Source organism: Hippichthys cyanospilos, chromosome 8, assembly GCF_059441005.1.
Source record: "Hippichthys cyanospilos isolate Australia breed blue-spotted pipefish chromosome 8, RoL_Hcya_1.0, whole genome shotgun sequence".
Classification (NCBI taxonomy): Eukaryota; Metazoa; Chordata; class Actinopteri; order Syngnathiformes; family Syngnathidae; genus Hippichthys; species Hippichthys cyanospilos.
In genome coordinates this window covers 23,376,842-23,399,476 of record NC_142376.1, presented here as the reverse complement: position 1 = coordinate 23,399,476, position 22,635 = coordinate 23,376,842, and the positions used below count along the sequence as shown (strand labels likewise).

The following is a 22,635-nucleotide window of genomic DNA, read 5'->3' as shown; positions in this document are numbered from 1 at the left end:
ATGGATAAACCAATGAAATGGCTGGAATTGGGGGAATCAATTAAAGTTGGAACTGTAGGAATCGGATGAAGAATGGCAAAGATATAAGGGAGAAACTGAAAAAGTGGAATTGTAGGTAATTTTTGAATTGTGGGTAAAAATGCATTGGCGGGCATTGGGGGAATTGATTAAAGTTGGAACGGTCGAAATTGGATGAAGAATGGCAAAGATATAAGGGAAAAACAAAAATAGTGGAATTGTGGGTAATTTTTTTAATTTGGGTAAAAATGGATGGGCGGGCAATGGGAGAATCGATTAAAGTTGGAACGGTGGAAATCGCAGCAGGAATGGCAAAGTTACAAGGGAAAAACTGAAAGAGTGGAATTGGGGGTAATTCTTTAATACTGGGAAGAAGTAAATGGATATAACCTAGAAATGGCAGGACTTGAGGGAATCGTTTAAAGTGGGAACGGTAGGAATCGGATGAAGAATGGCAAAGATATAGAGGAAAAACAGAAAAAGTGGAATTGTGTACATACCGTACAATGATAGGAAGAAAAAATGAATACACCAATGAATTGGCGTGGATGAATGGAATCGATTAGAGTTCGAACAGTCGGAATCGGATGAAGTATGGCGAAGACAGAAAGTTACAATGTTTTGGAAAGAACAATTAAACTGAGGAATTATGGGTAAAAAATGGTAAAAACTTGAATTTTTTGGTGCGAGGGTGTTCTTGGCAATCTAACCCATAATGGGAAACACCTAAAGTTGGAACGATAAGTATAGGTCGGACGCAAATGGAGATATCACAAGAGGAAACATAAAAAATCTGATTTTTCGCGGGTTTTAGGGGGCTATTACTTATGCAAAAAAGATGCTTTATGGGTAAATGACACCAGGAGGTCATTGGCAGGCTCAAGATGAACGATCAAACGCTGAATCAGACTGAATCGGACAAACACCTGTAGTCATTAAGTGAAAAAAACAACAATTCTTTGAATTTTGTAAAATATCACAAAATTTCAAAAAGGAAGAAGGAAAATACACTCAAAGAACAAATTCTGAATTTTGGGGGATTATATTTCAAAGTTTGGATGTTCAACATTTGGAGAGAGTCGTTTTTATTGTTCTGAGTTAACCAAGATGGCTGCCATCCTGGGTGGAAGTTGGGCTGAGCGCTCATGAGATGTCTGATCAGATATCCAAGATGGCCTCCCCTGAAGAATGATGGGAAATGGAGTCTCAGTGTGTGTAGCCAAGTGTCCAAGATGGCCACCTGATGACCCCATGGGAAATGGAATACTTTGTCTACCTAAACAGTAGTCCACAAAGGCCAAACCCCAACACAATGAATGACCTCATTGAAGATGAATTTGTTCATTAAAGGGACAGCATGTGGAATTGTGGGTATATTTTGAATTATGGGAAGAGGAAAATGGATACACGAATGGAATGGCGGGCATCAGGGGAATCGATTAAAGTTGGAATGGTGGAAATCGGAGAAGGAATGGCAAAGATATAAGGGAAAAACTGAAAAAGTGGAATTGTGGGTAATTTTTTATTTCTGGGAAAAGGAAAATGGATGCCACCATGGAATGGCGGGAACTGGGGGAATCGATTAAAGTTGGAACGGTGGGAATCGGAGCAGGAATGGCCAAGATAGAAGGTTACAAAGTTTTGGTGAGGAAAATGGGAATGAGGAATTATGGGTAAATTTATCAATATTGTTATGAATTACTGGTTTGTGTGAATATGTGTAATGATGACCATGTGAAATGAATTGGCTGAATGAATTGAATGCAAAATGAGGAAGCTTCAAATAGGAAAAGTAAAATCTGCCTTTGGGAATGAATAACAAATTGTTATAGGTGAAAAATATGGAATTATGGGAAATTATTAATAATTTTTATTTATTGAATTGTTGGGAATGAGCCATAGGGTGGAATGAATAAGTTCAATGTTATGAATATGAAATGGGAAACATCAAAATGTGAAATGTTAATTGTTCCATTGAGAATGAATGGGAAGCCCTCCCATTGGAAATGCATGATGAAATATTAAAGGTGGGAAAAATATGGAATTATGGGAAATTATTGGAAACTATGTATTACTGGAATGATGAGAATGATCCCTAAGGCAAGCTGAATGAGTTAAATTTTGAAAATATGAAACGTAAAAGATGTAATATTGAAAGGAAAAATAACCCAATGTAAGTCAATGGCACTTTTGGCTCGGAAAACAGGGAATTGTGGGAAATCTATGAATAATTGGAATTATAAAACTACACGCGCACCGAATGGGAATAAGTGGAATAAGATGAAATTGGAACGGCGTGAATCGGATAAACTGGGAAAGAGATGAAATGTCCCAAAAAACGGCAGAATAATAATAATAACTAGAAAAAGTGCAATTTCTGAAGAAATTGCGTGTGAAGGTGAAACCGTTGAAGGTTTGGGAGTTGAAAAGTGGAATGATGTGAAACAATTGAATGGTGTGTATCTGTGAAGAAATATGAATACAAAGTTGAAAAACTGAAAAAAAGTTGAACTGTGGAATTTGAAGATGAATGAAAAACTGAAAAAAAGTTGAACTGTAGAATGACTTGAATCTGTGAAAAATTATGAATCCTACATAGTTAACAAACTGAGAACAGTTGAACTGGAATAATGTGAATCTGTGACATTAGGCCTAATGTTAAGTGAATGATGTGATTCAAAAACATGCAGGATATCAGCCCTCAAGGACTGGAGTTTTAAACTCCTGCTAATGAGCTTATCATTTGAATGAGGTGGATTGAATGAGGTGGATTGTGGATTGATGTGAACAGTGAAGAAATGTGAATAATACAGAGTTGAAAAACTGAAAAAAACTAAAACGTAAAAAAACTAAAACTAAAACTCACGGCGTAAGGATCACATTGGCACACACGGCAAACATGCGACAAATACGCACATTTTGTGGATGAAACTTTTAACGTGAATACTAAAAGTGAAGTATGAAAAGTACGGTATATCTGCCTTTAGCAATTATACCAAACTTAGGTGCAATAACAACTTAGACATTAATGGACAAAGTGAAGCAGTGCAAACGTAAACATGTATCCAAAACCACGAACGGACAACATATTCAAACTGTACTTACATTCTCATGGACGCACGGAATAATAATGAAAGGAATGAGATAATCCACAGAATGATTGAAAGCAGAAAAAATGACTGTCCGTTACAACGATACCTGCCGACTACCGGTGAAAGAGCAAAACAACCTATGATAGTGTAAACAGAGTCCTGATTGGTAGTGCAGGAATGAAACACAACTTGTGATTAGTTGCTAGGCGGTTGCTAGGAAGATCACATGACCACAGGAGAAACATGTCCAGACGTAAATAGTAATAACAGAACGATTCAAACACGAAATCGTTAAGTATAATCAGAAACTTCTTAACAACACCATTCACTTAACATTAGACAATTTTTACGGTACAAAAACTTGAATTGTAGCTGAAAGTTGAACTGTAAACGTGAAACGCGATTTGCCCGAACCGGGACACGGACATGTTGAAGATGACAACTCTACCACTGGGCCATGGGGGGGGGGGCGATGTTAACCCACACTGTGAAAGCTTTAACTATAGGGAATGAAGTATTTTTGAACGTGATTCTATGAAGAACTACGAATAATACAAAGTTAAAAAACTGAAAAAAGTTAAACTGTGGAATGAAAAGTAAGATGAAATGAAAGTAAGAACAGTTTGAAAAGGCTAAATTCTTTAAATATGAATAGTATAAAAAACGTAAATTGTAGGAAAACGATGAATAGTTGAACCTTGATAAATAAAAAAGCACTTCACGTGAATATGTGGAATGATATGAAGTTCGAACGGCATGAATTGGATGAACTGGGAAGGAGTTGAAACCAAAAGAAAATACTGAATTAACTGAAAAAAAACACTGAATGTGTGAAAAGACACAGCGGGGATCGAACGCACGAACATGTAGTAGATATACGTCATCAGAACGTCTGAGCCACGGGAAATGACGAAACCGTGAACGCTTTAAAAGGAAGTAGGAAGAACGCTCCAATCACTTAACATTAGGCCGTTTTTACGGTACAAAAACTTAAATTGTAGGAAAACGATGAAAAGTTGAAACTTGAAAAATAGACCCGCACTAAACATGAATATGTAGAATGATATGAAGTTTGAACGGCATGAATTGGATGAACTGGGAATGAGTTGAAACGTACCTAAAAAACGGTCGGAATAAAAAAAATAAAAATAATAATAATAAAGGTGGAGAAAAACAAAAGTGTGAAGGTTTCACCTTCACACAATAATAAAGGTGGAGAAAAACATAAGTGTGAAGGTTTCACCTTCACACAATAAAGTCAAGGAATAACATATGTGTGAAGGTTTCACCTTCACACAATAATAAAGTCAAGGAATAACATATGTGTGAAGGTTTCACCTTCACACAATAATAATAATAAAGTCAAGGAATAACATATGTGTGAAGGTTTCACCTTCACACAACTAGAAAAAGTGCAATTTCTGAAGAAATTGCGTGTGAAGGTGAAACCGTTGAAGGTTTCGGAGTTGAAAAGTGGAATGATGTGGAACGATTGAATGGTGTGAATCTGTGAAGAAATATGAATATAAAGTTGAAAAACTGAAAAAAAGTTGAACCGTGGAATTTGAAGATGAATGAAAAACTGAAAAAAGTTGAACTGTAGAATGATGTGAATCTGTGAAAATTTATGAATCCTACAAAGTTGAAAAACTGAGAAACTAAAAAAAAACGAATGTTTGAATCATAAAAAAGTGTGGATAATCCCAAGTAAAAGCAGAAGAGAAAAAGCAACTGTCAACGTGACACTTGATTTGGCCGAACCGGGACTCGAACCAGGGTACAGACATGTTGAAGACGACAACTCTACCGCTGGGCCACGGGGGAGCGATGGCAATTTACACTGTGAAAGCTTTATATAAAAAGAATGAAGCATGTTTGAACGTGAATCTATGAAGAACTACGAATAATACAGTTAAAAAACTGAAAAAAGTTGAACTGTGGAATGAAAAGTAAGATGAAATGAAAGTAAGAACAGTTTGAAAAGGCTAAATACTTTAAATGTGAATAGTATAAAAAAACGTAAATTGTAGGAAAACGATGAATAGTTGAACCTTGAAAAATACAAAAGCACTTCACGTGAATATGTGGAATGATATGAAGTTTGAACGGCATGAATTGGATGAACTGGGAAGGAGTTGAAACGAGCCTAAAAAACGGTCGGAATAAAAAAAAAAATAATAATAATAAAGGTGGAGAAAAACATAAGTGTGAAGGTTTTACCTTCACACAACTAGAAAATGTGCAATTTCTGAAGAAATTGCGTGTGAAGGTGAAACCGTTGAAGGTTTGGGAGTTGAAAAATGGAATGATGTGGAACGATTGAATGGTGTGAATCTGTGAAGAAATACGAATACAAAGTTGAAAAACTGTAAAAAAGTTGAACTGTGGAATTTGAAAATGAATGAAAAACTGAAAAAAGTTGAACTGTAGAATGATGTGAATCTAATTATGAATCATCAATAATTATGAATCCTACAAAGTTGAAAAACTGAGAAACTGAAAAAAAACGAATGTTTGAATCATAAAAAGTGTGGATGATCCAACGTAAAAGCAGAAGAGAAAATACAAAGTTTTTCAACTTTGTATTATTCACATTTCTTCACTGTTTCACATCAATCCACAATCCACCTCATTTAAATCCACCTCATTCAAATGATTAGCTCATTATCAGTTTAAAAATGATCCCTAAGCAAACTTTTTCAGTTTTTTTACTGCTTGAAATATGAACAATACAAAGTTGAAAAACTGAAAAAAACTGAATGTATGAATCAAGCTGAGTTCACCAAGCCAGATGCTGTACTAGGTCGAAGCAGAAGTGAGAGGTAATGAGACGTCTAAGAAAATATCCAAGATGGCCGCCCATGAGGGCAGATGGGAGTTGGAGTCTTCAGTAGTCTAAGATGGCCGCCCGATGGCATCATGGGAAATGGTGTACTTTGTGTAACTAAACTATAGGTTTCAAACTCCAGTCCTCGAGGGCTTGTATCCTGCATGTTTTTGAATCACACCATTCACTTAACAAAAGGCCATTTTTTACGGTAGAAAAACTTGAATTGTAGCTGAAAGTTGAACTGTGGTATAATGTTAATGTGAAGAAATATGAATAATACAAAGTTGAAAAATTGAACAAAGTTGAACTGTGGAATGATGTGAATGTGTGAAAAAATATGAATAGCACAAAGTTGAAAACTGAAAAAAAAACCGAATGTTTGAATCATAAAAACGTGTGGATGATCTGAAGTAAAAGCAGAAGAGAAAAAACACCTGTCAACGTGAAACGCGATTTGCCCGAACCGGGGCACGGACATGTTGAAGATGAACACTCTACCACTGGGCCACGGGGGGGCGGTGTCAGACCACACTGTGAAAGCTTTAAATAAAGAGAATGAAGTATGTTTGAACGTGAATCTGTGAAGAATTATGAATAATACAAAGTTTAAAAAACTGAGAAAAGTTCAACTGTGGAATGAAAAGTAAGATGAAATGAAAGTAAGAACAGTTTGAAAAGGCTAAATTCTTTAAATATGAACAGTATAAAAAATGTGAATTGTAGCAAAACGATGAATAGTTGAACCTTGAAAAATACAAAAGCACTTCACATGAATATGTGGAATGATATGAAGTTTGAACGGCATGAATTGGATGAACTGGGAAGGAGTTGAAACCAAAAGAAAATATGGAATTAACTGGAAAAAAAAACACTGAATGTGCGAAAAGACGCAACCTGGGATTGAACCCACGAACATGAAGTTTGAATACGGTACACAATTCCCATGAGCCACGGGGACATAGGAAATGCGGAAACCGTTAAAGTTTAAAAATAAAGTACGAAGACCAGCCCATTCACTTAACATTAGGCCATTTTTACGGTACAAAAACTTAAGTTGTAGGAAAACGATGAAAAGTTGAAACTTGAAAAATAGACCCGCACTAAACATGAATATGTGGAATGATGTGAAGTTTGAACGGAATGAAATGGATGAAGTGGGGATCGAACGCACGAACTTGAAGTGGCAATACGTCAACAGAATGGCTGGGACGGCAGGGACACGGGAAATGACGAAACCGTGAACGCTTTAAAAGGAAGTAGGAAGTAGGAAGAACGCTCCAATCAACATTAGGCCATTTTTACGGTACAAAAACTTAAATTGTAGGAAAACGATGAAAAGTTGAAACTTGAAAAATAGACCCGCACTAAACATGAATATGTAGAATGATATGAAGTTTGAACGGCATGAATTGGATGAACTGGGAAGGAGTTGAAACGAGCCTAAAAAACGGTCGGAATAAAAAAAATAATAATAATAATAAAGGTGGAGAAAAACATAAGTGTGAAGGTTTTACCTTCACACAACTAGAAAATGTGCAATTTCTGAAGAAATTGCGTGTGAAGGTGAAACCGTTGAAGGTTTGGGAGTTGAAAAATGGAATGATGTGGAACGATTGAATGGTGTGAATCTGTGAAGAAATACGAATACAAAGTTGAAAAACTGTAAAAAAGTTGAACTGTGGAATTTGAAAATGAATGAAAAACTGAAAAAAGTTGAACTGTAGAATGATGTGAATCTAATTATGAATCATCAATAATTATGAATCCTACAAAGTTGAAAAACTGAGAAACTGAAAAAAAACGAATGTTTGAATCATAAAAAGTGTGGATGATCCAACGTAAAAGCAGAAGAGAAAATACAAAGTTTTTCAACTTTGTATTATTCACATTTCTTCACTGTTTCACATCAATCCACAATCCACCTCATTTAAATCCACCTCATTCAAATGATTAGCTCATTATCAGTTTAAAAATGATCCCTAAGCAAACTTTTTCAGTTTTTTTACTGCTTGAAATATGAACAATACAAAGTTGAAAAACTGAAAAAAACTGAATGTATGAATCAAGCTGAGTTCACCAAGCCAGATGCTGTACTAGGTCGAAGCAGAAGTGAGAGGTAATGAGACGTCTAAGAAAATATCCAAGATGGCCGCCCATGAGGGCAGATGGGAGTTGGAGTCTTCAGTAGTCTAAGATGGCCGCCCGATGGCATCATGGGAAATGGTGTACTTTGTGTAACTAAACTATAGGTTTCAAACTCCAGTCCTCGAGGGCTTGTATCCTGCATGTTTTTGAATCACACCATTCACTTAACAAAAGGCCATTTTTTACGGTAGAAAAACTTGAATTGTAGCTGAAAGTTGAACTGTGGTATAATGTTAATGTGAAGAAATATGAATAATACAAAGTTGAAAAATTGAACAAAGTTGAACTGTGGAATGATGTGAATGTGTGAAAAAATATGAATAGCACAAAGTTGAAAACTGAAAAAAAAACCGAATGTTTGAATCATAAAAACGTGTGGATGATCTGAAGTAAAAGCAGAAGAGAAAAAACACCTGTCAACGTGAAACGCGATTTGCCCGAACCGGGGCACGGACATGTTGAAGATGAACACTCTACCACTGGGCCACGGGGGGGCGGTGTCAGACCACACTGTGAAAGCTTTAAATAAAGAGAATGAAGTATGTTTGAACGTGAATCTGTGAAGAATTATGAATAATACAAAGTTTAAAAAACTGAGAAAAGTTCAACTGTGGAATGAAAAGTAAGATGAAATGAAAGTAAGAACAGTTTGAAAAGGCTAAATTCTTTAAATATGAACAGTATAAAAAATGTGAATTGTAGCAAAACGATGAATAGTTGAACCTTGAAAAATACAAAAGCACTTCACATGAATATGTGGAATGATATGAAGTTTGAACGGCATGAATTGGATGAACTGGGAAGGAGTTGAAACCAAAAGAAAATATGGAATTAACTGGAAAAAAAAACACTGAATGTGCGAAAAGACGCAACCTGGGATTGAACCCACGAACATGAAGTTTGAATACGGTACACAATTCCCATGAGCCACGGGGACATAGGAAATGCGGAAACCGTTAAAGTTTAAAAATAAAGTACGAAGACCAGCCCATTCACTTAACATTAGGCCATTTTTACGGTACAAAAACTTAAATTGTAGGAAAACGATGAAAAGTTGAAACTTGAAAAATAGACCCGCACTAAACATGAATATGTGGAATGATATGAAGTTTGAACGGAATGAAATGGATGAAGTGGGGATCGAACGCACGAACTTGAAGTGGCAATACGTCAACAGAATGGCTGGGACGGCAGGGACACGGGAAATGACGAAACCGTGAACGCTTTAAAAGGAAGTAGAAAGTAGGAAGAACGCTCCAATCAACATTAGGCCATTTTTACGGTACAAAAACTTAAATTGTAGGAAAACGATGAAAAGTTGAAACTTGAAAAATAGACCCACACTAAACATGAATATGTGGAATGATTTGAAGTTTGAACGGTATGAAATGAATGAACTGGGAAAGAGTTAAAATGAACCTAAAAAACGGTCGGAATAATAAAAATAATAATAATAACTAGAAAAAGTGCAATTTCTGAAGAAATTGCGTGTGAAGGTGAAACCGTTGAAGGTTTGGGAGTTGAAAAGTGGAATGATGTGAAACAATTGAATGGTGTGTATCTGTGAAGAAATATGAATACAAAGTTGAAAAACTGAAAAAAAGTTGAACTGTGGAATTTGAAGATGAATGAAAAACTGAAAAAAAGTTGAACTGTAGAATGATTTGAATCTGTGAAAAATTATGAATCCTACATAGTTAACAAACTGAGAACAGTTGAACTGGAATAATGTGAATCTGTGACATTAGGCCTAATGTTAAGTGAATGATGTGATTCAAAAACATGCAGGATATCAGCCCTCGAGGACTGGAGTTTTAAACTCCTGTTAATGAGCTTATCATTTGAATGAGGTGGATTGAATGAGGTGGATTGTGGTTTGATGTGAAACAGTGAAGAAATGTGAATAATACAGAGTTGAAAAACTGAAAAAAACTTAAACGTATTAATCAAGCTGAGTTAACCAAGCCAGATGCCGTACTAGGTGGAAGCAGTAGTGAGAGGTAATGAGACGTCTAATAAAATATCCAAGATGGCCGCCCATGAGGGCAGATTGGAGTTGGAGTCTTCAGTGGTCTAAGATGGCCGCCCGATGGCAACATGGGAAATGGATTACTTTGTGTAACTAAACTATAGGTGTCAAACTCCAGTCCTCGAGGGCTTGTATCCTGCATGTTTTTGAATCACACCTGTAATGGAGGTGTCGGAGTAGCGTCCAAACTTGTGACCTCCTTGAAAGGACTGTACTTGACTGATTCAGAGGATCCTCAATCTTATCAGGTTGTCCGGCCAGAACATAAAGACGATGCACACTCTCATGCCACTCTTTATTTGTATATAATGTTCTATTTATTTATCTGGGTTGGTGTGTGTGTGTTTCTGTGTTTATGTGTTCTGTGTGTGTTCTATGTTTGATTGTGGGCGTGTGGTCTCTGCAAAGGAGAGCAGAGAACATTCACTAAACATTGATAACTAACATAACTAACATTGTACAATATGTTACATCATATGCTCACATGACTCTATATTAGCTTAGAATAACATAAACAACACAGGCAAACATACCGTACAATGATAGGAAGAATGAATTCAACCCAATCGTTCCAAAATGTGCGTTAGGTAGGAAAGGGTTAATGGAGCCGAATAGATTTGAGTGGGCGGTGACGTCACTCCCTTACGGCGTAAGGATCACATTGGCACACACGGCAAACATGCGACAAATATGCACATTTTGTGGATGAAACTTTAACGTGAATACTAAAAGTGAAGTATGAAAAGTACGGTATATTTGCCTTTAGCAATTATACCAAACTTAGGTGCAATAACAACTTAGACATTAATGGACAAAGTGAAGCAGTGCAAACGTAAACATGTATCCAAAACCACGAACGGACAACATATTCAAACTGTACTTACATTCTCATGGACGCACGGAATAATAATGAAAGGAATGAGATAATCCACAGAATGATTGAAAGCGGAAAAAAATGACTGTCCGTTACAACGATACCTGCCGACTGACCGATGAAAGAGCAAAACAACCTATGATAGTGTAAACAGAATCCTGATTGGTAGTGCAGGAATGAAACACAACTTGTGATTAGTTGCTAGGCGGTTGCTAGGAAGATCACATGACCACAGGAGAAACATGTCCAGACGTAAATAGTAATAACAGAACGATTCAAACACGAAATCGTTAAGTATAATCAGAAACTTCTTAACAACACCATTCACTTAACATTAGACAATTTTTACGGTACAAAAACTTGAATTGTAGCTGAAAGTTGAACTGTAAACGTGAAACGCGATTTGCCCGAACCGGGACACGGACATGTTGAAGATGACAACTCTACCACTGGGCCATGGGGGGGGGGGCGATGTTAACCCACACTGTGAAAGCTTTAACTATAGGGAATGAAGTATTTTTGAACATGAATCTATGAAGAACTACGAATAATACAAAGTTCAAAAACTGAAAAAAGTTCAACTGTGGAATGAAAAGATGAAATGAAAGTAAGAACAGTTTGAAAAGGCTAAATTCTTTAAATATGAATAGTATAAAAAAACGTAAATTGTAGGAAAACGATGAATAGTTGAACCTTGAAAAATAAAAAAGCACTTCACGTGAATATGTGGAATGATGTGAAGTTCGAACGGCATGAATTGGATGAACTGGGAAGGAGTTGAAACCAAAAGAAAATACTGAATTAACTGAAAAAAAACACTGAATGTGTGAAAAGACACAGCGGGGATCGAACGCACGAACATGTAGTAGATATACGTCAACAGAACGTCTGAGCCACGGGAAATGACGAAACCGTGAACGCTTTAAAAGGAAGTAGGAAGTACGCTCCAATCACGTAACATTAGGCCGTTTTTACGGTACAAAAACTTAAATTGTAAGAAAACGATGAAAAGTTGAAACTTGAAAAATAGACCCGCACTAACTAAAAAAGACTCACACAACTAAAAAATGACGCAGCCTGGGATTGAACCCACGAATATGAAGTGCGAATGCCGTACGCAAATCCCATGAGCCACCGAGACATAGGAAATATCGAAAACGTTAAGGTTTAAAAATAAAGCACGAAGACAAGCCCATTCACTTAACATTAGGCCATTTTTACGGTACAAAAACTTAAATTGTAGGAAAACGATGAAAAGTTGAAACTTGAAAAATAGACCCGCACTAAACATGAATATGTAGAATGATATGAAGTTTGAACGGCATGAATTGGATGAACTGGGAATGAGTTGAAACGTACCTAAAAAACGGTCGGAATAAAAAAAATAAAAATAATAATAATAAAGGTGGAGAAAAACATAAGTGTGAAGGTTTCACCTTCACACAATAATAAAGGTGGAGAAAAACATAAGTGTGAAGGTTTCACCTTCACACAATAATAATAAAGGTGGAGAAAAACATAAGTGTGAAGGTTTCACCTTCACACAATAACTAGAATATGTGCAATTCCTGAAGAAATTGCGTGTGAAGGTGAAACACCTGAAAGGAGAGGTGTTGAATGATGTGGAATGGCGGGAATTGGGGGAATTGATTAAAGTAGGAACGGTCGAAATCGGAATCTGAATGTGAAGTGGAGAAGCTTTACGTAAGAAATGTTAAATATGCCATTAGGAATGAATTATGAATTGTTATATGTGGAAAATATGGAATAATGGGAAAATATGAACAATAATGAACTATAGGAATGATGGGAATGAGCCATAAGGCAGAATGAATGAGTTAAATGTTATGAATATGAAAAAGGAAAGCTCAAAATGTGAAATGTTCAATCTCCCATTGGGAATGAATGGGAAGCCCTTCCATTGGAAATGAATTATGAATATTTAAAGATGGAAAAATATGGACTTATGGGAAAATATTGAAATGTATTAATTACTGGAATGATATATATATATAACTATATGTATATATACTATATGTATATTTATATATATATATATATATATATATATATATATATATATATATATATATATATATATATATATATATATATATATATATATCACGTTTTATTTTGAAGCATTGTCTAACTTCCTTTATAACTTAGGCGCCACCAGACAAAGTACTGATCTGCAGTGCTTGGGCAAAAACTTAACACCAATAAAAATAAATTCACTTCAGAGCACAACACATGCCCTATACTACTTAATATGCACACATGGCTAGTTAATATACTAATTTATTCATGTATAATGCGTGAGAGCAAGAGGGGATAGCAGGAGAAGAAATTGCTGCAAGAAGTCGGTATGTTTGGTGACAACGTGTTAAAAATATTACTTTGAATTGACTTAAATTGTAACTCCGAGATGGATATCAGAAAGTAATTCACCCGCAGATGTGAGGAATGGAGGAAATGAAATCCTAGCTATCAAAGCATCACAAGTTGGAGCAGCCTTGACCACAAACACTAGTGGTTGTCAAGTAAGTATCCTCGAGGAATCAAGTTCTCTTTTCAGATGTTTTTTTTTTTTTTTTTTGCTTTTTTGTTTGATAGTCAAGATCCCAGAGTCTGGAGGAAAACTTTTTCGTTTGCACTTAATAAAATAAAATAAAATAAAAAACCTTAGTGGCAATATTTAATTTTTTTATTTACTGGACAGTGATAAAGATTTTATACAACATCGTGTAAGTGAATACGGTTGAAAAACAAACCTCTGCTAATAAGATCCTTCTGAGGGCATTTGCAATAGCAGCATCGATCCCCACCATGTCAAACTCCATCAAGTTCTCACTGAGCTCTGCAACATCAATTCTGAAGCCCTGAAAGACACCTGCATATGGTTAGCCATAGTATAGTCATGAGTTGAGAGTACATTTTAGTTTAAAGGTTAAATATGCTTGATTTAACATGTTGAGCATTTTTACACCTTTGAGGTTCTCAGGGTGTTTTAACATTGTCTACTCTTCACAAGAAAAAGCAACCTGGGCATGGCCTCACAGGTATCGCCATACACGCCTCCATGTGCATGTGTTTGTTTGTGTGCCCTAGGCTTTTACAACTTTGTTGGACCCAAATTCCAGTTTTTACTATTTCTGCAAAGACATCTTGCCCTTGTGGGAACCATTTTGGTCGACCCCCATAAATTCAGATCGCTTGTTGAGAGTCTGGACTTGATTTAAGAGTATAGGTTTGACTTTAATTTTGGTTGTGGTTAGGGTAAGGGTTAGGCAACCTGTTGCGATGGTTAAGGTTAGGGGGCTTATTTTTATTTTTCCAATTATTTGCTCTATACTGGGAATGTACTTACAGAATTAATTTAACTAAAAACAGGCTTAAGCGGATTTGTGTAAAGGAATGATTTTGACTTCGTTTTCAAGATACAGTACTTCAAAGTCAAGTCAAAGTCAAAGTTTGCTTTATTGTCAATTCTACCACATGTGCAAGGACAGACAGACAAACGAAATTACGTGACTCTCTAAACCTCAGTGGCAAGTAAAAATGAAATAAAGAAATAAATATATATAAAAATAAACAACTGTAAAATCTGACAATATCTAGGAACAAAACACAAAATAAAAACAGGTGAATGGAAAAGTAGCTGACTACAATAGTGCAAATGTATTGTCCTATATACATACACCCCCCCCCCACACACACACACACACACACACACACATACGCACACGTATACATACATACCGACATGCATGGTTGTGCAAAAAAGGATGGTTATATAAAGTGACTAGATGACTATTTATAAATGACTGTTATAAGTGACTATTTATAAAGTACCTGTTATAAAGTGCCTATTGTAAAGTGACTGTGAGTAAAGTGACTGTTGCTTATGAAATGGAGTGGGACTGGGAAGTCAGAGTCCAGGTGGAGTGGATGTGAGGAGCGAGGGCAGAGCAGGGAGAGAGTTGAGCATCCTGACAGCCTGGTGGATGAAGCTGTCCCTTAGTCTGCTTGTTCTGGCTCGCAGACTCCGCAGTCTCCTGCCTGATGGCAGCAGGCTGAAGAGGCTGTGTGACAGATGGGTGGAGTCTCTCGCGATGCAGAGGGCTTTCCGGGTGAGGTGAGAGGTGTACAGTTCTCCGAGAGAGGGGAGAGAGGTACCAATGATCTTTTCAGTGGCTCTCACCATGCGTTGGAGGACTTTCTTACAGGAGCTGGAGCAGGCTCCGTACCACACGGTGATGCCGCTTGTCAGGATGCTCTCAATGGTGCCTCTGTAGAAGGTCCGCATGATGTGGGCCGGGGTCCTGGCTCTCCTCAATTTGCGGAGGAAGTAGAGGCGCTGGTTGGCTTTCTTTGCCAGTGATGCGGTGTTGGTGGTCCGGGAGAGGTCTTCAGTGACATGCACCCCCAGAAACTTGGTGCTGCTCACCTTCTCGACCACAGCACCGTTGACGGTCAGGGGCGCATGCTGAGGGCGTGTTCTCCTGAAGTCCACAACAATCTCTTTCGTCTTCTCTAAGTTTAGAGAGAGATTGTTGTGGTCATACCACAGGGCCAGGCGGCTCACCTCGCTCCGATAGATGGTCTCATCGTTGTTGCTGATGAGGCCCGCCACAGTTGTGTCATCAGCGAACTTGACGAGGAGGTTGGAGCTGTGCAGTGCTGTGCAGTCGTGGGTCAGCAGAGTGAAGAGGAGGGGGCTTAACACACATCCTTTGGGTGCCCCAGTGTTCAATATGGTGGTACTGGATGTGTTTTTGCCGACCCGGACTGCCTGAGGTCTCCCAGTCAGGAAGTCCAGCAGCCAGTTGCAGAGTGATGTGTTGATCCCCAGCTGGTCCAGTTTAATGATGAGCTGTTGGGGGATGATTGTGTTGAAAGCTGAACTGAAGTCGATGAACAGCATTCTGACGTAGGAATTCTTATTGTCAAGATGGGTGAGGGCTGAGTGGAGGGTGGTGGTGATGGCGTCGTCAGTCGAGCGATTCGACCGATACGCTAACTGGAAGGGGTCCATGGAGGGTGGGAGGACAGTTTTGATGTGTTTCGGCACTAGCCGTTCAAAGCACTTCATGAGGATAGGAGTGAGTGCTACCGGACGGTAGTCATTGAAAATTGAGGGTGATGACTTTTTCGGCACCGGGATGATAGTGGTGGTTTTGAAGCAGGTGGGAACAACAGCTTAGCTCAGGGAGATGTTAAAAATGTCTGTGAAGACATCTGTGAGCTCTCCAGCACAGTCCTTCTGAACACGTCCCGGGATGTTATCAGGACCAGAGGCTTTGCGGGCGTTGACTCTGCTAAATGTCCTTCTCACGGCGTCAGGGGACAGTGTTAACACCTGTTCGCCAGGAGGAGGTGATGTTTTCTGTGCCGATGTGTTGTTTTGTGCCTCAAAGCGAGCGAAGAAGTCATTTAGAAGATTTAGCAGAGAAGTGGAGCTGTCACAACTCTGTGATGGGGGCTTGTAGTCCGTGATCATCTGTATCCCCCGCCACAGGCTCCGTGCATCCCTGCTTTCACTGAAGTGATGAGCTATCCTCCTGGAGTACTGTTTCTTGGCCTCTCTGATTCCACGTGACAGGTTAGCCCTCGCTTTTTGAGAAAAGCCCAGTAATCAAACATCTATTAAAAATATGGCAGATAGAGGGTGCAGCTTCAGGTTGTCAAGCCCAGCCAACTTGCTGACAGTGAGCCTAACAAGCATTCTACCTCTTGAACTCCCACTTGATGAAATCAAAATTCACACTTCTTATCTATTATGATCACATTCATGATAGTGTTGAAACAGTATTACTTGAGGTAACCATAAACTGCCTAAGTTTTACAACTTGACCAGCATAATAAATGTTAAAATGATTTGCAATGCCATCAAGTTTAGTGAATTCAGTTACCGTTTACTTCAACGAAAGGTAACCATTCATTTCATTGAACACAGTATACACTGCTCACAAAAATTAATGGAGCACTTTAAAGATACATCAGATCTCAATATGAAGTTGGATATCTATACAAATAACGACAGGGCAGAGGAACAAAAGGATGCTAAGTTTTTTAAGGGAAATAATAGTTTTCAGCCTACAGAGGGCCCAATTGTGTGGACACCATAAAATCAGAGTGAAATAGAGTTGTGGCAGGCTCATCCATTTTTAACAAAATTAATTTCTGCAACTCAAAATGCTTTTCAGTATCTTGTGGCCCCCACGAGCTTGTATGCATGCTTGACAGTGTCGCGACATGCTCCCAATGAGACGACGGATGGTGTCTTGCAGCATTTCCTCCCAGATCTGTGTGAGGGGTGTTGTAGTCTGAGGAGCAACCTGGCAGCGCCTAATAGACTAAAACATAATGTCCCGGAGATGTTCTATTGGGTTGAAGTAAGGGGTTTGTGAAGGCCATTCAATTCTTTCAATTCCTTCATCCTCCAGGTACTGCCTGCATACTCTTGCCACGTGGGGCCGGGCATTGTCGTGCATTAGGAGGAAACCGACTGCACCAGCGTAGGGTCTGACAATGGGTTTAAGGATTTCATCTCAATACCTTATGGCAGTCAGAGCACCATTTCCTAGGCAGCAGAGGTCTGTGCATCCCTCCATGGATATGCCTCCCCAGACCATCACTGACCCACCACCAAACCTGCCATGTTGAACGACATTGCAGGCAGATTAAAGTTCTCCACGTCTTCTCCAGATTCTTTCACGTCTATCACAGGTGATCAGGGTGAACCTGCTCTCGTAAGTGAAAAGAACAGGGTGCCAGTGGCGAACTTGCCAATTCTGGTGTTCATGAGCAAATGCCAGTTGAGCTCCATGATGCTGGGTAGTGAGCACAGGGCCCACTACAGGACGTCGGGCCCTCCTGTTTTGAGGGTTTTCTAACTGTTGCCACTGAACTGCACCTGTTGTTAATTCCATGAACACCAATACTGCTGAAACTGATTAACCAGGCCCTCAGCTGCTTAACCAACCAGAAAATGATTAGACAGGTTTAATTCAATTCATGCTAGACCCAGGAAAAAAGTGTTCCTTTAATTTTTGTGAGCAGTGTATATACATGATCAAAAAATGGACAGCTCATTAAGGTGGCATGCGCCATTCGTCGGCAGACCATTTCCATAAAGCCTAGGATGAAAAAAAATCAAGCGCAGCTGGCTTGCCCTTCCCTTTTCAGTTGGACAATGGCTTGGCTGCAGTATTAATTGCCTTGTTGAAAGCGTCATCTAATTTGTGCTGGAAATCTCTTGCAAATGTGTAAAAATCGCTTCACACTCATTGCAGGGCATCTTTGCTGGACACCTATATGCAATAAATTGGTGAAAACGCTCATATGCAAGAGATGTAACGCAACCATTTCTCTTAATACATTTCTGGAGGGTTCGAGAGATACCATCTCATTGAACTACAAACAAAAGTGGTTAACAGTTGTTGAAAGTTTATATCACATTTTTGTTAATGTTAAAAAGGATACATCCATCAATTTATACTAGCTCGCTTATCCTTACTACGGTCCCCCTTAACTGGTTGCCAGCCAATTGCAGGGCACATAAGTACGAACAACCATTCACACACCCAAAAACTGGTTGCCAGCCAATTGCAGGGCACATAAGGACGAACAACCATTCACACACCCAATCACACCTAAGGGCAATTTAGAGCGTCCAATGCGCTTGTCATGCATGCATTTAGATATACTTTTACAATTTTTAATAGCTTATAATCTTATATAGAGTTACCACATCGGGTGGGTGAAAGTTTTCTCTTAACTCGGGGGGGCAAAAGATATGATTGAGAAGCCGCTTCTCTAGGTTGGACTTCTTGCCTTCTCTCCACCACTGGCGTTGGGAATGTGTGTGCCATGGCAGCAACATTGAGGTGTGCAAAGCCCACCCCACGAATGTCCCCACCAACCACTATAACCCGCTGTGGCAGTAATTGGCCTTTGAGGGGTTAGTAATCTTGCAAGCTGCTGGCTAGGCGAGCTTGTGTTACAACTGTGCTGATCCAAACCAGAAATTAGATTTGGATAAGTACTTCTCATGCCAACATTGAGTCAACAGGTACTATTGGAACAATAGCAGCAAGTCATCAAACAAATACGTACATATGTCTAGCCAATACTTACAGACTACATACACAGATCTGCAGCATACATACACATTTGTACACGTACACTACATACAGTAGTTGCATAAACCACTTAGATAAGTCATATTTCCTAACTTGCATTTCAAATGCAACTTTGTGTTTGTCGTATTATTTTTTTACTGAAAAACAAAAACACTAGGTTAGCCCATCAATTGATATTCAGTAGCATGTCTTAACTACGGCAATCTATTATTATGGTATTCTGTTGAGATTCTCAAAAACAAAATTTACACAGGAAAAATTTATACATTGGTTAAATATTGCAATTTGAGGAAAATGTAAATGTACCTTTTGAAAGGACTGTAAATCCCAAGCATCATCATAGTTGCAGTAGTTTCCAGGGAAATCAGTTGTATGAACCTAGGGTCAACATATTAAACAGTACATGTATTGTTTGTTTGTTTTTTGGTCAAATTTATAAATTGTTGATATTAATAGTTCAAAGAGAACAAGATAAGATTGTCGTATTAATATTTGCTATTCTTTTACTAAAAGTGTATGAATGCGAACATGCTGCAAGCTAAAATAGAAAAAAGTAAAATCAGTTTAGGACTTTGGTACTGGTTAATTAGCACATGAATTGCAGGCTAGAAACATAAAAAAGGCAGGATAGAGTATGTGTGCACGCACAAAATGCACATACACGCACACATACATAGATAGATTAATACATACAGTACATACAGTCAGTGCCTTGCGAAAGTATTTGACCCCCCTTGAACTTTCAACCTTTTGACACATTTCAGGCTTCAAATATACATTTTCAATTTCTTTGTCAACAATCAACAAGTAGGACACAATTGTGCAATTGAAGGAAATGTATTTTAAACTTTATTTTTAAACAAAAAAAAAAAAAATTAAATAAGAAAAGTTGGGTGTGTAAGATTATTGGGCCCCTTTACTTTCAGTGCTGCAAACTCGACCCAAAGCTTCATTAAGGATCTCTGAATGATCCAATGTCGTCCCAAAGAAACTGATGATGATGCTGATGAAAAGAATAAATAGAAAAAGGAGCTAAATGCAAGTGCTCTGTGATAGTCTCAGGGTTCTGTTAAAAGAGCAGAGAGCATCAGGAAGACAAACGAACACACCAGGCAGGAGTTAAAAGCCAGTTGGATGCAAAAACATCTCCCAAAAGGTTTATCACATCCAATAAATACTTTTCAGAAGGATAACTTGATATGTACATACATACATACCCACACACGCATATATATATATATATATATATATATATATATATATATATATATATATATATATATATTTATACATGACTAGAATTTGGTTAGCAAGAAAATACTTATGCGGATACTACTATAAATGTTTAACTTCCAGTACCATTATTTTTCATATTCTTGCTGAACTAGCACACTTCGTTGTGATTTTTACTTAAACATATGACATCGCTACTGAAAAAAGGGAACGTAACTCACATTTCTAACACAAAATTCTTCTAAAGCAATCCGATTTCGAACTTCCTCCACGTTTCTGTTCCTGTTCGCCATGTTAATCGTCGTCTTCTTCTTCAGCATCTTCTTCTTCTTCGTCGTCGTCGACTTCTTCTTTGTCTTCTTTCATTTCTTGTTTGACAATTTCCTCGAATGCTCTGTATATACATGGCATATTTACTTACTCTGTCTACGTATAATATCTATTGTTTTCCTTAAATAACAAATAACAACGAGTGACTCATATTGAAAAGTATCAAACTCTCATATCACATATGATATTTTAGTGTTTCCTCAAACAATGCAAAAAAAAAAAAAAAAGGCTCTGCGGCGCCCTCTAAGGTCGAAAAAGTGCAGCCGGTCCCGGCCCGTTTGTACGGTGGCCCTGAAGTGCAAATGAATAAAACAAATACCGAAGCAAATGTTCAAAAAGAAATACACATTTACAAAAGATGAAACAAAACAAAGAAAAAAAAAGAAAAGAAAAAACTTTTTACAAAAGTAAACGCACGCAACATTTTCACAAACGCACGCAACATTTTGAGAAACAAAACAAAAAAAGAAAAACGCAATTCAAAAACGAAATGCAATAAGAGAAAAGAAAAAACTTTTTTTTACAAAAGTCGAAACGCACGCAACATTTTCACAAACGTTTCGAGAAACAAAACAAAGGAAAAAAACGCATTTCAAAAGACGAAACAAAACAACAAAAAGAAAAATGCAATTTAAAAACAAAACGCAATTTTTTTTTTTTTTTTACAAAAGTCGAAACACCTGCAACATTTTCACAAACTGACGCAACATTTCGAGAAACACTCTTATTTAAAGAACAAACCGGAAGTGGTGGGGGCGGGAGGGAATGGTGGACTCACGACTGATTGGACGAGAAGGGGCAACTTGATTGGGCGTAAATTGACTTTGTATTTGAGCAGGAAGTTATTTCACGGAACGTAATCATTTCCTTAAAAAATTTTAAAAAATGAGCGTCAACACCGATTCTGACGTGTCCTCTATTAAAGAGTATTTTGAGTCAAGACATACGTATGACGTGATACTGGATACGATGAGGACTTATTATGGCATCAACATTGAAGGAAATTCATATTTTTCAAATTCAATGTATCAATAAAATAATGTGTACATGGAACTGTGTTATTCTAATAAAGGTTGAGACGACGTAATGTCAAAATAAAGCAGATATAGTCTTGGCCCAGGAGAAATAAAGACATGTCGGCGGCTCCAAAAGGAACAGATGGCATCTCCCGACACAACATTCCACCAGGAGCAAAGGCTAGGTGTGGCCTTCAAGAAAAGATATCAGTCAGGGTTTATGGTGCTCAGACTTCCTCCCGCTTCAAAGAATGGCCGGCAGAACAAAGACTTTTGAAGACACCATCCCCATGCAAACAGACCCCCACGCACGCACATACGCACACACCGACACGCACGCACGTGCATGCACACACACACGCACATTTGCCATTTTCTGCTCCGACCTGTGGCAGGACTGGCCCGAGGCCTCGTGTACTTTTCCACTCTGTCTGGATTAAATCAATTGTTTCACTATGTTGTGGTATGGGCGATCTTTCAACAAAAACGAACACACTAGGAACTAGTTTAAGACATGAAGCTTTTTCTAGATTCTTTCAGTTGGTGACCCCAATGTGATTCTTGGAAGATCAGGTTGAAAGGACAGAGGAGTGGGCAGAGATTTTGCCGGACTTTGGTCTCCCTGGTGCACCAAAAGAAAGGTAGGCAGAAACCTGTTGTATATCCGAATTCTGCTGGATTGAGTATTCTAAATTTTGGGAGACTGAAGATATGGTGATGTCTGTACTGTACTGTAATTTTATTTGGTGTTTAGTTTAACCGTGGTAACAAAGGACACGGCCCGCTTAATTCAACCGTGGTAACAGTTAGAGGACACGGATCGGTGTTTAGTTTAACCGTGGTAACAAATGACACGGCCCGCCTAATTCAACCGTGGTAACAGTTAGAGGACACGGATCGGTGTTTAGTTTAACCATGGTA

At 38.2% G+C, this 22,635-nt stretch overlaps 1 protein-coding gene across 3 annotated transcripts in view; it reads right to left on the bottom strand.

Annotated features, from left to right (window-relative positions):
- polr1c (RNA polymerase I and III subunit C) overlaps positions 1-20,911 on the bottom strand; it is a 54,172-nt gene extending 33,261 nt beyond the window's left edge. Inside the window, exons 1-3 of one of the 3 annotated variants that reach the window (XM_088421891.1) lie at positions 20,590-20,911; positions 19,442-19,513; positions 13,763-13,870 (exon numbers count right to left, since the gene is read on the bottom strand). In XM_088421891.1, coding sequence (XP_088278017.1) covers positions 13,763-13,870; positions 19,442-19,513; positions 20,590-20,688 — 279 coding nt within the window. In that variant the 5' untranslated portion in view covers positions 20,689-20,911. Of the gene's footprint in view, positions 1-13,762; positions 13,882-19,441; positions 19,514-20,589 lie in introns of all 3 variants that reach the window. The other 2 variants (XM_088421892.1, XM_088421890.1) reach the window with 2 other exon arrangements.
- Positions 20,912-22,635: the final 1,724 nt, after the last annotated feature.